The sequence below is a fragment of the Doryrhamphus excisus genome, chromosome 15 (genome assembly GCF_030265055.1).
Source record: "Doryrhamphus excisus isolate RoL2022-K1 chromosome 15, RoL_Dexc_1.0, whole genome shotgun sequence".
NCBI lineage: Eukaryota > Metazoa > Chordata > Actinopteri > Syngnathiformes > Syngnathidae > Doryrhamphus > Doryrhamphus excisus.
In genome coordinates this window covers 9145714-9160787 of record NC_080480.1, presented here as the reverse complement: position 1 = coordinate 9160787, position 15074 = coordinate 9145714, and the positions used below count along the sequence as shown (strand labels likewise).

The 15074-nt window shown below is 41.1% G+C and overlaps 1 protein-coding gene across 4 annotated transcripts in view; it reads left to right on the top strand.

The window, feature by feature from the left end:
- The window catches only part of LOC131103798 (junction plakoglobin-like), a 116332-nt gene that overhangs the window by 87993 nt on the left and 13265 nt on the right, over nucleotides 1-15074 (top strand). For all 4 annotated transcript variants that reach the window (XR_009119684.1, XM_058050343.1, XM_058050342.1 and 1 more), the window contains 8 exons: nucleotides 1916-2117; nucleotides 2194-2338; nucleotides 2416-2519; nucleotides 3391-3510; nucleotides 4929-5147; nucleotides 9037-9189; nucleotides 9260-9379; nucleotides 10688-10838. Coding sequence is in view for 3 of the 4 variants with exons in the window: in XM_058050343.1 (XP_057906326.1) it covers nucleotides 1916-2117; nucleotides 2194-2338; nucleotides 2416-2519; nucleotides 3391-3510; nucleotides 4929-5147; nucleotides 9037-9189; nucleotides 9260-9379; nucleotides 10688-10838 (1214 nt within the window). In the remaining variant the exon portion in view is untranslated. The remainder of the gene's footprint in view (nucleotides 1-1915; nucleotides 2118-2193; nucleotides 2339-2415; nucleotides 2520-3390; nucleotides 3511-4928; nucleotides 5148-9036; nucleotides 9190-9259; nucleotides 9380-10687; nucleotides 10839-15074) is intronic.

Below are 15074 nucleotides of genomic sequence, written 5' to 3'. Positions count from 1 at the left end.
CCCTGTTGCCAATGTCGTAATTCCGTTCAGCTGGAGTGTCAGGCGACGGGAAAAGAAGGGGCAGGGGTGCTGTCTCTGGTTGGTGGTGGAGTGCTGGGAGAGGACGGCCCCCACACCTGTGTCAGAGGCATCGACCTCGACAAAGAAGGGTTAGGGTGAACAAGGGCAGGTGTAGAAGGGAAAAGAGCCTTAAGCGTTTTGAAAGCGGAGTCTGCTTCCGGGGTCCAAACGAACGGGATCGTGGAGGAGGTGAGTCTGTTTCAGGGGCTTTGCGATGCGACTGAAGTTGCGGATGAAACGGCGGTAAAAATTGGAGAACCCTAGAAACCTTTGTAGGTGCTTGCGAGAGATTGGGACCGGTCAGTTAGTTATCGCCTGAATGTTGGCAGGGTCAGCTCTAAGCTGGCCCTTTTCCACGACAAACCCCAGAAACGGGGTGGATGATGCGTGAAAACAGCATTTCTCAGCCTTAACAAATAATTTGTTCTCCAGGAGACGTTGGAGAACCAGGTGTACATGTTGGTTGTGTCTTTCAAGGGAAGGGGAAAAGATGATATCGTCGAGGTATACAAAAAGGAAGCGTTCGAGCATATCGCGAAGGATGTCGTTGACTAAGTTTTGGACGCCGTGGGCATTTGTGAGACCGAAGGGCATTACCAGGTACTCAAAGTGGCCGATATGTGTGTTAAACGCCGTCTTCCATTCATCACCGTCCCGAATGCACACGGGTGATAGGCATTGCGGAGGTCAAGCTTGGTGAAGAATTTGGCAGTGTGAAGGGGTGTAAAGGCCAGTAGGAGTAGGGCGTATTTATTTTTTATCGTAATTTCATTGACGGTGTGATAGTCGATGCAGGGACGTAGCGATTCGTCTTTCTTTTCGATGAAAAAGAACCCCGCAGCAAGGGGTGAGGAGGAGGGTCCAGAGAGAGGGGAGGAGATGTAGTACTCAAGGGCTTTCATCTCGGGCTTAGAGAGGTTATATAGGCGGGATGAGGGTAAAGCGGCCCCCGGGAGGAGGTCAATGCTACAGTCATAAGGGCAGTGGCCCATACTCAGGCTCGCCCCGAGAGATGGGAGATGACGATTGCGACTTTCGCACGCTCGGAGGGAAAAGCCGCCGTGTGCCACTTGAAGTGGAGCTTGCAATGCCTCCAATCAGCCTAAGTAGCGGAGCAGTCTGATGGGGAACAGGTGTGTCCAGCTGTCCCAGCTCCAGGCAGGTGATCGTCACACTCACATTCATACCTATAGACAATTTGGAGTGGCCAATTAACCTAGCATGTTTTTGGAATGTGGGAGGAAACCGGAGTACCCAGAGAAAACCCACGCACACACGGGGAGAAATTGCAAACTACACAGAGATGCCAAAGCCGGGAATCAAACTCAGGTCTCCTAGGTGTGTGACCTGCGCGCTAACCATTCGTCCACTGTGCAGCCTAGTTTAATACAATTAAATGGAAATTGTTTTGTATTCCAAATGCACTGTTTTTAAAATCGTAAGTCATGAATGCTTATTTGGTGAGACAAAGAGAAATGTGAAAAAAGTGCATTTACATAAAATTAAATATGCATCAATAATAACTTTCTGTTCCAATCGTAATCGGATGGTGGGGTGCTGAAAGATTCCCACCTATCGCGCCAGAAACAACATGTTCTTTGGTAAATGCCACACGGCAGGACATCATGCCACCCCCATGAATTTTGTTTCTGACAATTTGGATAGGTTGTATGTCATATTTCTAAAAGAATAATCTATTCTAATTGCTTCCATTCTATACAGCTTGATATCCCAGCAGATTGAGTGTGACTTAGTTCATTATAATAATTTCTGTTCTTTTCTTATTTGAGTAATTTACTTTATGTTGGCAGGAGGTTGAAGGAAGTCATTATGTTTATTTTTCTCATTTATACAGTTCACCTGTGGAGTCTGTTTTATTTTACGCCATAACCACCCTTCACAATCTGTTGTTGCACCAAGAGGGTGCCAAGATGGCTGTGCGTCTTGCTGATGGTCTACAGAGGATGGTGCCCTTACTGAAGAAAAGCAACCCAAAGTTCTTGGCTATCACTACAGACTGTCTGCAGCTCTTGTCTTACGCCAACCAGGAGAGCAAGGTGAGGGATATAATTCATTGTATATCTGGACATATTATTATTACCGTGTTTACCATCTATACCATGTTCTTACCAGCTCATCATACTTGCCAATGGGGGCCCAGATGGCCTGGTGTTCATCATGAGGAACTACAATTATGAGAAGCTTCTGTGGACCACCAGTCGGGTGCTCAAAGTACTGTCTGTTTGTCCCAGCAACAAGCCCGCCATAGTAGAAACTGGTATGGCAAAATAACTAAACAGTTATGCTGAGAGGTGATATAGTGTTATATCCGTGTATTTTTGCATATCACCCAAGGCGGTATGCAGGCTTTGGGTCAGCATCTCACCGGATCAAGTCAGCGTCTGATTCAGAACTGTCTGTGGACACTCCGTAACCTGTCAGATGCTGCTACCAAGCAGGTACGTGTTAAAACACTAGAGGGTGATCAATAATAATGCCTCAAATAACACAGTATTTAAATGCTGTCAGTTCTACTATAAATGGATTTACTCTCCAGCTCATAATGCCTGTTCATATTTACTATCCGGTGAACTAAATCTGATACCACTTGCTTTACATTTTCAATGTAACACCGGAAATACCCCCAAATGCAAGTTAAGAACTACATATATTCAGCTGGCAACGGCAGGATGGAGATACACCACCAAACTTCCGCTGCTGTTTTTGTTGACTAAAGATATGCATATGTTTGTTGGCAATTTGGAAATACAAAATATTGATGTTGAAGCCAAGAAGCCACAGCCAAGAAAGCTTTCAAAACAGTTGGTTTCAAAAGACGTGGTAAAACTGTCCCTTCGTGATGTCACAGAGGGGCGGACTTCCTGATATGGTTCTTAGTTAGGTAGCACTTTAGGCTTGTGACCAATCACAACAGAGTGGGCATGCGCGAACATAGTACAAGCGGGTGAGAATGGTGAGAAACCAAGTGTCTGATATTATGTATTGATTTACTAATTTTTTATTTATAGCATATATGATGTATTGTTTATTATTTTATTTCACTTTTAGAAAATATTGAACATGAGTGATTATCAATGTTAACATAATTAACGGTAGTGAACAGCATTTGGATTAAATAAGTTCTGTTTCTTCCTGTTCCTTTGTGTGACTGTGACTTGTGTAGTTTTGTTGTTTTTGTAATTTGAAAGAAAATAAACCCTAACTAAAAAGGTGTTGTGTACTGTGTATTAATGGCCAAGTCCTGTCTTATGCTGCAAATGAGAAACCCTTCAGGTTCAAAACCCTTCATTTCTTTCTCTCTCTCTGTAGGAAGGGTTGGATGGTCTGCTGCAGATATTAGTCACCCAGCTGGGCTCAGATGATGTCAATATGCTGACCTGCGCAACAGGCATCTTGTCCAACCTCACCTGTAACAACTCCCGCAACAAGGTAGCCATGACGATTAACATGGAGTGTCCAGAAAATGGGGGCATTTATTTATTGTTATTTGATGTGTAAATACATAACCAACAAGAAACCTGCAGTGTCGTGTTAAATGCAACTCTAGAATCTCAAACGTCACAATCTAAAATCTTCCTAATGTGATGATTTTCGTATAGATTATTAAAACTCTAGAATGATCTGTGTAACAACACTTTTTGTTATTCATCTACTTAATAATGAGTAACTGTCCTGTCTTTACACACATTACAGTATTCAGTATTCCCTTGTTTATTGCGGAGATAGGTGCCCAAAATAGCCCGCAATAAATATAACTGCCAACTGTATTTGTTTATTTATTTATATCTTTTAACACTGTAAAAAAGACCATACCATACACTTTAGAATCTAAAGTGTATGGTGAGGGTTTTTTTTAGTTAAGTTTAGATATTTCCTGACATTTCTCTCATGTTTAAGCACTCTCAAAGTTCAAATTGTGTTTCAATTTTATTGAGCAACCTGCTTAGTTGGATGGACACAACAAATTATTGACTCACTGACCATTCGGCCATTCGGCTATGGCGTTTTTGTGTCCCTGTTAAAGTGTGGTGCATTTGTTCATTCATTCATTTTCTACCGCTTATCCTCATGAGGGTCGTGGGGGTGCTGGAGCCTATCCCAGCTGTCTTCGGGCGAGAAGCGGGTACACCTTGGACTGGTCGCCAAATACAATTTGGAGTCTGCAATTAACCTCACCCGGAGAAAACCCACACATGCATGGGGAGAACTTGCAAATTCCACACAGAGATGGCCGAGGCGTAGAACGTGGGTCTCCTAGCCGTGTGGCCTGCGCGCTAATCACTCGCCCACTCTGCAGCCATGGTCGTGCATTTGTGGTTGTACTCCGTGAGCCAAGGATTCATATGTTCGAGCCGTGGATTTGGTTTAGCGTGTCCGGGGTCTGGCTGACCTCTTATGCCATTTTGGTGTAGAGCATTTTGTCGGCATTGTGGCTTTTTTCAGAGGGAGGGCTTACGGCCGAGCAGTGTTTGGAGTTGCATGGTTGGCTATTGTTTATTTTAACAGCTGGCTGCCAATACAGTAGCTAGTAGTATAGTAGCTGTTTGCTAGTTTGCTGTCATATGGCCAACCATGATCACAACAGGAAGATGGTCTAAAGCCGATCATGACACAGAAGAATACTCAATTCACTCAATTCTTCTTAAAGGGCCAGGCTTAGCCTCTAACAGCATCCGTACACTGTAAAATAGTTTTTAAAAAGCAGTGAAATTGCATTAGAAATCGTGAACCCACAAAAGGTGAACCACGATGGAGCAAGGGAACACTCTATATAACTAATTGCCTGTATTGATCAACTCCATGATTTGTTGTTGTATGAAACATTTCCCCAAATTCTCGTACTTCAGACTTTGGTGACTCAATTTGGTGGTGTGGAGGCTCTGATCCATGCTGTGCTACGTGCTGGGGAGAAGGAGGATGTTGCCGAACCAGCAGTTTGCGCCCTGCGTCACCTCACATCCCGCCACCAAGACGCTGAGCTGGCCCAGAATGCTGTGCGGCTGCACTATGGTATCCCTGCTGTTGTCAAGCTGCTAGGACAACCACACTATTGGCCTGTTGTAAAGGTGAGGCAAATATAGAAATATGTCTGAGGAGATTCTCACTCATCAAGGTCATGGTAATCCACAAAGGTTGAATTACGGCAACTGGACTTTCTTCAACAATAGGTTGTTCGCCCACCGGTGGCAAAACTTAGTGGTCACTCTTTCTGTAGAATGGGACAGTCTTTGGTGGAGATGTCATGATATTGTTGGAAACAAACTATAGGTGATGGTGCAAGCCTCCTCTTCTGTTTAGGGAGATCCTTTTTAGTTTGACATATATGGCTTCTTTCACACCTATTTCAAACGAGTGGTCCTCCCAATCCAGAATTTGGACATCATTGTCCTCAAGGGATGTCCCTTCTATTTGAGATACAAATTAATTTCTGACTCTTGCCCCAAAGGAACTGCCTGTCTATGTTGTGTTCTGTCCAATGCCAACATATATGAACATGCCTGAATTTATTGCACAATTCCTCTTTTAGTTGATCTTTGACTAAGATCTCTGCATCATAATCACTCCACAACTGTCGTGAATATCCATACAATCCTCAGTGAAGACTCCTTTGCACGTTGTTGTGTTTTAAATGAATGTGTTATGACTCTTGGATTTTTTTTATACTGGCCTCTACAGTTTCAGAGCATATGAGACACAGCGCTTTGGCAATGGATTCTGAAGAATGAACACAGTATATTTGTCCGTCCTTTCACTTTTAAATGTTACTACCTAGCAAGCCATGGTTATCATTTGAATATTAAGTGGCATGGAAAATAGATTCACTGGGAAAGTAAACAAACAATTTCATTGGCTCATTATGAGTGACGTCACCAACAATAACTGAAGGACAACATTAAGGACAATAAGGACAACAATAATTGAAGGAATTACACCCACAAACTGCCGCTGCGATCGGTTCGCAAGCATGATTATATTATCACTTTAATTGGTCATTGATCCTTAACGAGCCATCACTGGGTCCGGATCTGGACCAAGCTCCACCATTTGGTGATGGTTGCAGTAGAGCAACAAGGGTTGGGAAAGTGCTAAATTGTTAAAAAATGAAAGTTTTACTTCCTGCCTGCTACTGGAGTTGATAATGTTCCCAAGAACTACAGGGATGCCCTCATAACCTCATAAAAATCATCTAACTCCAGAAAAAACAAAAGCTCTGTGAGTAAAGAAGAAAAGCACAGTAGACACAATAACATTGTTGTCCAATACGTCTCAGGTCTATCTGAGATACGCAGAAGAAGAAAACACAAGATACCAATAGACTTCAAACCTGGTAACACCTTGAGACTATTGTACATCCCAATGAATAGAAACTCCAAACCCAGAAAAACAATCTAGCATCTGCTGTCTAGTGATTTTTATATTGGGAAAACCAAGCAGCCACTGAGCAGGAAGATGTCACAACTCTTGAGGTCTGGACTGAGCTGTCTACCTGGACCTCAAAGAGAAACAGCCCTCTCTTGAGGGCAAACATTTAAATATTCTGGACAGAAAAGACAGACGGTTTGAAAATGGAGAAAAAGGGAGGCCATCAAACGTCAAACTTGAGAGACCATCTCTGAACAGCCCAAAGGTCTATGACACAACCTCTCCCCCACATAAAGTCCTTTCATTCCTTCCGAAAAGATTCAATAATGTCATCTCTTATGAATAGAGAAGAAGATAGCCACCCTGGTTTCAGATGTGTCCATGACCACGGTTACATCTGAATGACTGTCGGTGGCTGGAAGAGGCCGGATTGGATTGTTTCTTAACGACTGTCATTTGGCACTACAAAGTGAAAAGGTTCTGGTCTGGACCTGCCTCTGCCAATAGAGGATACATTATTTCAATCCTGCACCTAACCTCAGACTTGATTTGGCTTACATCGTCAGATTAGAGTGGTCTCACCTCGTCTTTGAGCATGAACCAATGACGTCAACCTATCAATCATGATAATTCATTGGTGGTGAATACACAAAGCAGGAAGAGGTGGAATATAATGCTGGCAGTACGTTGGATGTTGGCACTCTCTAGACAGCTGGAGGAATGGCATGCATCTTAGAAGCTGCTCTCAATCAATTTACTGAAATACTGTGGAATCTCGGTTAGTTTACACCCCGATTAACTTGTTTATAGATTTTAGAAGATTGACAGTTCTAACCAAAATGAAGCATGCAACTTCGACTGTCTATAAAATGAATGCTAGTTTAATAATAATTACAGTTAAAAAATATGGGTAATTAGGATAGTTGTAGATGCTCTTTGTAGTCATGTCAACATTTTTTAAATACGTTGAGTAATCATCTTGGAAGATTCCCCGTTTACCGTCAAATAAATGCAGATTATTTTTAGTTCTTCAAAAGTAGAGTGTTTTTCTCAGGACTTTATTGGCATTGCCGTAAGACTGTGGCAAGCTCTTGTGAATGTTGCAATCTGGGAGTCTGACCAGCTGTCTGCACAGCACTCTGTCTACAAAAAGCTGGTACATATTTGCCTCTCATGGCTGAGGCTTCCTTTGATATGGTGCATCACACTCCTGTTTGATATACATGAGTAGAGTACGTGGAGTTACTGCTGTTCTAATCAGGAAATAGCACTGCCATATGGAGCCCCCCAAATGTAACACTACCCTTACAGCTGACCTATATAGAACCTGGAACATCTTGTTGTGAGAAGTCTTTGATGTCTCTCTGCCCCAGGTCCCATCTGTCTTCTCTGCAGGTACAAAATAAGAGATGCACTTTAGATGTAATAAGTTCCTAAGTCGGATGTATTTTGATAGCTGATGTGAACATTTTGTCATCATAACTTTTCTTTGAAATGGGCTCCTCGACAGCTTGCAGCAGAAGAAATAGGACAGGAAGTTTCAGACTACTTTGGGGAAAATGTTTTCAGACAATCATGTCTATCCCTTTACGTGACAGTTCACTCTTAGTTTGTTTTTAGCAGGATTCTGCAAAACTACTGACTGTACATCTTCAACTGGCCTCTGCTCTATAGACACTGTGGTCCATTTAACCATCAGTTGTGTTGTCTAGCAAATATGGATGTTTTAATGTTTTTTATCCTCTCGTCCACACGTAAATGTAACTTTTGGTCATTTAATCTGATCCCCAGCTAAAGTAGAGATTTGCAAACTTACCTTTTTGTGTCATAAGAAATGTAATGCAACAGCATCTCTTGCTTTTAAGCCTTTTACAGAACATAACATGCAGTTATTCTCTTACAGGTGTAGGTTTCGTGTGGTGCGGCAGTAAAGCGCCTCACAACACACATGGGCGGTTAAAACAAAACGAAAAAACATTCATGATATTCCATAAACTTCATGTGATTGTGGACTGATTTTAAAGATACCGTCACAGATAAACGGATGATGCACAACCAATTCAACTGTAGTTGCTTTTTGTTTGTTTTGTTTAAAAATCGGCTCATGTGGATGGAGATTTTTTGAGGACACAAGAGTGGGGTGTAATGTGTATCTTTGAAAATATCCATGCTCATGTGGACAGGGCCTTATACACTTCCCGTCCAAATGATGCCTCTTTTAAATATTGGTGCCAAAAGGCAGCTTTAATTTCCTTTAGTATGGCAATGTTTCCGCCAGTTCAGATTCAGTTCAGATTGTTAGACTTCAGCTTAATTTGTAAGTTAAATTTGTAATTTAACAATAACAATGTGAGACAGTGCTATGATGGATCGCTTCACTATACCGTCTAACTCCCACCCTAACCCCTACTCTACCACAAACAAGAAATGACACAACCATATTTATCATTTATATGGTCTCTAGTTTTACATATACAGTACATGAAATACTGCAGTGAAGTTGTGTATTGCTTTAAAGTGCCCTGATTTTGTTTTGTGTCATTTCTCTGGTGACTAAAGCTCGAATAAACGTGACTTTCCTATTTTGTCCAGGCTACCGTTGGCCTCATCCGAAACCTTGCACTGTGCCCAGCCAATCAAGCCCCACTTAGGGATGCGGGGACGATCCCACGATTGGTCAACCTATTGTTAAAAGCGCACCAGGACACACAGAGGCATGCCTCCTCGTCCCAGCAGACATATCAGGTTTGAAGATCCTACACTGCTTTAATTGGGTTATTTGGTTCATTTACACCTTTTCCCTTTTCTTCAATAGGATGGTGTTCGTATGGAGGAAATTGTAGAGGGCTGCACAGGAGCCCTTCACATTCTGGCCAGAGATCCTATAAACAGAGGAGAGATCGCCAGCATGCAGACAATACCACTATTTGTGCAGGTATACACATTGAAGTTGCAACACATTCAAGAAAACAACAAGATGTAGATACGTATAATAGAGATGTAAGGAAGCCAGTCATTTCTTTATTTCACACAGTCCTGCTGTATGGAAGCATGATTCATGGAATACATATTCACATGTTTCTGTCTTCATGCTTCACTGTTAGTGTTTTGTTGTCAAGATTTAGTTTAACAGTTCTTGAACGCACCATAGTTGCTCTGAGAAAGTTAAGAGTTCCAAATCTACACTGTGATTCATGATCGATCATCTTATCTTACATTACCGTTCATTAATGGTGCAAACCTATACATTTTAAAAATGAAAAATTATATAATAAGTGTGTGAGGCATATTGAAGAGACACAGTGAGGGTTCTGGAGCTGAATCTAATCTAATAATACATTAAAAAGGAAAATGTCAACGTCAAGCTAGCAGGAAGGGTGGGAGTGAGTCGTGTGTCAAAAATAGACTTTATGGGAGTATCAATTAGCTGTGGATTGACACTATGCACGGGTGGTCTTGAATTGTAACTCCTGCAAAAAGCAGGGATCTACTGTAATACAATTACAGTACTTCCTGTAGGTCAGATTGAACATGAAAGGAAGCAGAACTGGAGGTAGCAGAGATGAGTATTCTGAGGTTCTCATTGGGAGTGACCAGGATGGATAGGATCACAAACGAGTACATCAGAGGGATATTACATGTTAGAGGCCTTGGAGATAAAGTCAGAGAGGCCAGACTGAGATGGTTGGGACATGTCCAGAGGAGAGATAGTGAATATATTGGTAGAAGGATGCTGCATTTAGAGCTACCAGGTAGGAGGCGTAGAGGAAGACCAAAGAGGAGGTTTATGGATGTAGGGAAGGAGGACATGATGGTAGTTGGTGTGAGAGAGAAAGATGCAGAAGACAGGGTTGGATGGAGGCGGTTGATCTGCTGTGGCGACCCCTGAAGGGAAAAGCCAAAAGAGACAGAAGAAGTAGAAGTTGTGATACTCCACAAAGATGTTGAAGAAATATCAGCAAAACACTGGGATGCAGTCATTATGACAATATTGCAGCAGACTTTGTTAATCAGTTTCTCAAGCAGATGTTCATAGTATGTGCACAAATGGAATCCCTGTTCAAAATTGTCTTCTGATTTGATCTATTTTACATTTATAATGTGACTGAATGAGTTCTGAAGTTATAAACCAATGCACAAAACCCTTTCTCTTCCAAATGGATGTGTTCAGTCCTAAACATATGTGTTATATTTTAAATTAATAAAGTCATCCTAACACATAACTTGTGTATAATGTCTCCAGCTGCTTTACTCGTATGTGGAGAATGTGAAGCGAGTTGCTGCAGGAGTTCTGTGTGAGTTAGCTCTGGACAAACATTCTGCGGAACTCATTGATGCAGAGGGAGCATCAGCACCACTCATGGAGCTACTGCACTCCAACAATGAGGGAATTGGTAAGCCCATTTCTTTTACCCACACAACACTCATTGTGTACGAGTTGATAATACCTTTGTCATTCAATTCATGTGAGCTCGAATAGGCTCTAGGTCTCTTGTGAGCCTGAAATATACATTAGTGTAGTGTAGTTCATCAAACTAATAAACATTACTCAATGACAACACAACTGAACACAAAATACAGTTTTTCAATGAAACATTTATTAAGGGAGAATAAAAATCCAAGTGATTGCCCGCTAAACCTAATAACTGGTTGGGTCACCATTAGCAGCAACAACCGCAATCAAGCATTTATGATTGCAATGAGTCTCTCGGGGCGGCTGAGACATTTTTGCCCACTCATCTTTGCAGAATTGTTGTCATTCACACTGAGTCATGAACACTGATAACTAAGGCAAGTGAGGCCTGCAGTACTTTTGATGTTGTTGTGGGGTCTTTTGCGACCTCTTGGATGAGTCGTCGCTGCACTCTTGGGGTAATTTTGGTTGGCCAACCACTCCTGTGAAGGTATTTGTCCATGTTTTTGACATTTTTGGATAATGGATCTCATTGTGCCTCACTGTGATTCGCTTTAGAAATCCCAAAGCTTTAGAAATGGCTTTATAACCTTTTCCAGACTGTTAGATTTCAATTAATGTCATTTAAGATATGTTTTTACAAGCGGTTTTCCACACAGATAAAAGTAGGGTTGGATTTTTTTCTCCCTTAATAAAAAGTTTCATTTAAAAACTGCATTTTCGTTCAATTGTGTTGTCAGCGACTAAGTCAATTTTATGATGATCTGAAACATTTAAGCATGACAAACATGCAAAAAAAATTAGATATCAGGAAGGGGACATGTCGTTTGTCACACCACTGTATGTAACACAAACAAGCCTGTGTGCCGAATTTATTCCAGTGGTAGAAATTGCTAGAAAGGCAACTAAACAAACTTGCCCACATCAAACATACCCACACTACCCAGTTTTCCCATCTGGGAAAAAAAAACTTCACATCAAGACACAGAGCCCTTGTTCTGACAGTCAACACTCACTTAGACGTTTGGTCGGCCAAGTAAATACAAACGGAATAGAGCAAAATGGTGTGTGCTCACAGAAAGTCAACTGCCGATCTTAATGCAGTTGAAAAGGCAGCATTTCAAGAAGTACTGCAAATGAAGACAAATACATGTCACAAACAGCAATCCCAAAAATTTACACCATGAAAGATGACATATTAAAAACAAATTCCTTAAAATTGCAAATGCATTATTATGACAATAGTATTTATTGTTATTGTTGTTGTAGTATCATTGTTGTTATTATATTTTATCAGTGGTTTAGTTGGTCTTAGAAAATGTGAAGAATATCATTTAGCATCATTTGCTACACAATAAACAATCCAAAATGAATTTACATTATCCAACCCAAGCACGCATGGGAAGAACGTGTGCACTGAGTTCCAAATTCTGTAAAAATCCTGCAGACACAGGAACGTAACATTACGCTGGCAGCGATAAACCAATCACAGAACAGTACATAATACGTACAGTACATGTGCTGGCAATGATAAACCAATCAGAAAACATGACGTAATGCGAGCAGTACATATGCTTAACTTTCGACACGGCTCCGGGGCTGCAAAACAACATTGTGTCTATCTCTCCGCTGCTGTAAGCTGGCGAGAGGGAAAAGTCTTACCGCAGAATTGATTTCAGTTCAATTTCCAAACAAAGTTTTGAATCCACCGCTTGTTGTGGTCATCAGCCACCAACCACAGCAGAAGCCGCTTATTTCCTGTACCTGCTGACACTTCAGTGTAGCAACAGTGAATCAGGAGGGGACTTCACGTCAGCTGACAGGTCATATGTCATATGACAGCTCCTAGTTAATTTTGTGACGTGGGTAATACTTCCCATCATTCCAGGAGGATGAACAAAATAATACCAACCACTCGACATTGGTCTAAACAGGGCGTCCAAAGTGAAGTTGCCAGCGGTGTGAGAGTGATGGATGAAAGACGGCGAACAAGGAAGCATCGCCTGGCGAGTTACACCAACATATGTGAATGGATTGTGGATGCTTGGGCTAAGGTATCTGCTTTAACTGTTGTCCGAGCTTTTGCCAAAACCGGCATCATTGCCGAACAACCACCTGACAACGAGACTGACTCCGACAATGATGAGAGGGAACCCGGCATGTTTAATGGCAAATTGCCAAGCTGTTCAATTCAGATACAGAAGTTGGGGGCTTTGATGGATTTGTGGGAAACGGTTAATTAAAAAATATGGTCAGTGTATTGTTAAATAGTAGAATAATGTTAAAATAAATTCACAGTTTTTGGTGTCACTGCCTTCAAAATTCAACTTGCAGGCCGTGTTTCTTCTTATGCAACCTTTATGAATGAGACTCCAACTCATTCTTAAACCTGAACAGAATGAGTGACATAAAAAGAATGCATAACTTAGTCAAACAATAATACAATAATAATACAATGATAATGCAAAATACTTTTATTTTGCTGTGTAATGACAAATACGTAAGTAAGCATGGGGGGTGTGCACTGAATGACACATTCTTCTTAGTGTGTACGTGGGATTTAAGAATTCATTTGCTCTGAAGAAAAGGTTCTGGAATAAGGCCCAATCAATCCCCACATTGATTTTTTTCTTTGTGAGTTCATTCCCTGTGTTTTATCTTTTGGAGTGTTTATTTACTTTGTTATCCAGCTGTCTAAATCGCTTATCCTGTCTGCAGATTCACATTTGGAGGTGTTGCACATTTTTACATTTAAATGTACAAACAATATACAACAGAAAACTATAGCAGTGCATGTATCAGGGTTAACCATTTGAGATTAAATAAAGATGTCTCTCTCTTGTCAAACCCAAATACGTGTTTTCTTTACTCAAGTTAAAGTCAGATCATACACTTTGCTCTGATGGCTTTAGCTTTTAACACTGTTGTGCACCATATTCAACACTCCCAGATGCTTGGCTATGATATTTTGGTGATAGAAGAAAATAACTGAAACAAATCAGATTTGAGTGGGATGTGCAAAATTTGCAGGACTGAGGGTGAAACACAAGATAAACTGTAAAATGGGTTGTCTGCGCTTGCTATATATAGCAAATCTGTTATAGACACATCCTGCAAATATTGCAACAGTTTCCATGATAGACGATTGTAGATATAAAAACTTGTCTCTCCATTAATTATTCCTATTTTGTACGTTTACCCCTTACAAAAGCCATATGTTTATAGTAGGTTTATCTTAGAGAGTATCAGAGAATCTGCAATGGCTACAACAAAGCGGCAGGAAGCATTATGCAAGATTGAAATCCCTGTAAATGCATGCGTGGGTTTTCTCCGGGTACTCTGGTTTCCTCCCACATTCCAAAAACATGCTAGGTTAATTGGCGACTCCAAATTGTCCATAGGTATGAATGTGAGTGTGAATGGTTGTTTGTCTATATGTGCCCTGTGATTGGCTGGTGACCAGTCCAGGGTGTACCTTGCCTCCCGAAGACAGATGGGATAGGCTCCAGCACACCCGCCACCCTCGTGAGGATAAGTGGTAGAAAATGAATGAATGAATGAATGAACATACTTCTGCACAGGCTGAATTAAATTATATGTGCGACTATAATCACAAATAAGATATGTTGTTGTTATTATATCACCGCTGCCCTTGTATTTCACATCTTTAACGTGTCACCTCTCCAAATAATCAGCAGTGACGCATTCAGGTTACTGTTTCATCTCCCTACACGGCACACAAGCCATGTTTTGGCAACTCATGCTACACATCACAATTGTTTATGACATGATTTCTTTCAGTGCAATCACTTAAATAAACATTATATTGTATGTTCATGTTGTGAAAAAAATGTGTTATAGGAACATGCCAAGGTTTTTGAAGCATGTTTGGATTGTGAATAGGGATTATCACTGCCTTAGTGACCCTAGTCTACAGAATAATTTATTTTTATGTTGCACTGGCAACAAGTGTTTAATCTTCAAAATATGTGAGTAACATAAATTCATATAACAATGGATATCACATTTTCATGGTTCCTAATAAACCAGCCAGCCAGTGATGATAAAACCACTGTCAGTTTCAGGTGATGGGCGGTACCTTCATCTGCCAGCATTTATCTGAGATCATTTCTTTGTCTGACACACAGCTGAAATATCAAAGACTGCTAATGTATTCTGATTCTGATGGTGCAAGAAATAGACAGGGTTTTGTGAC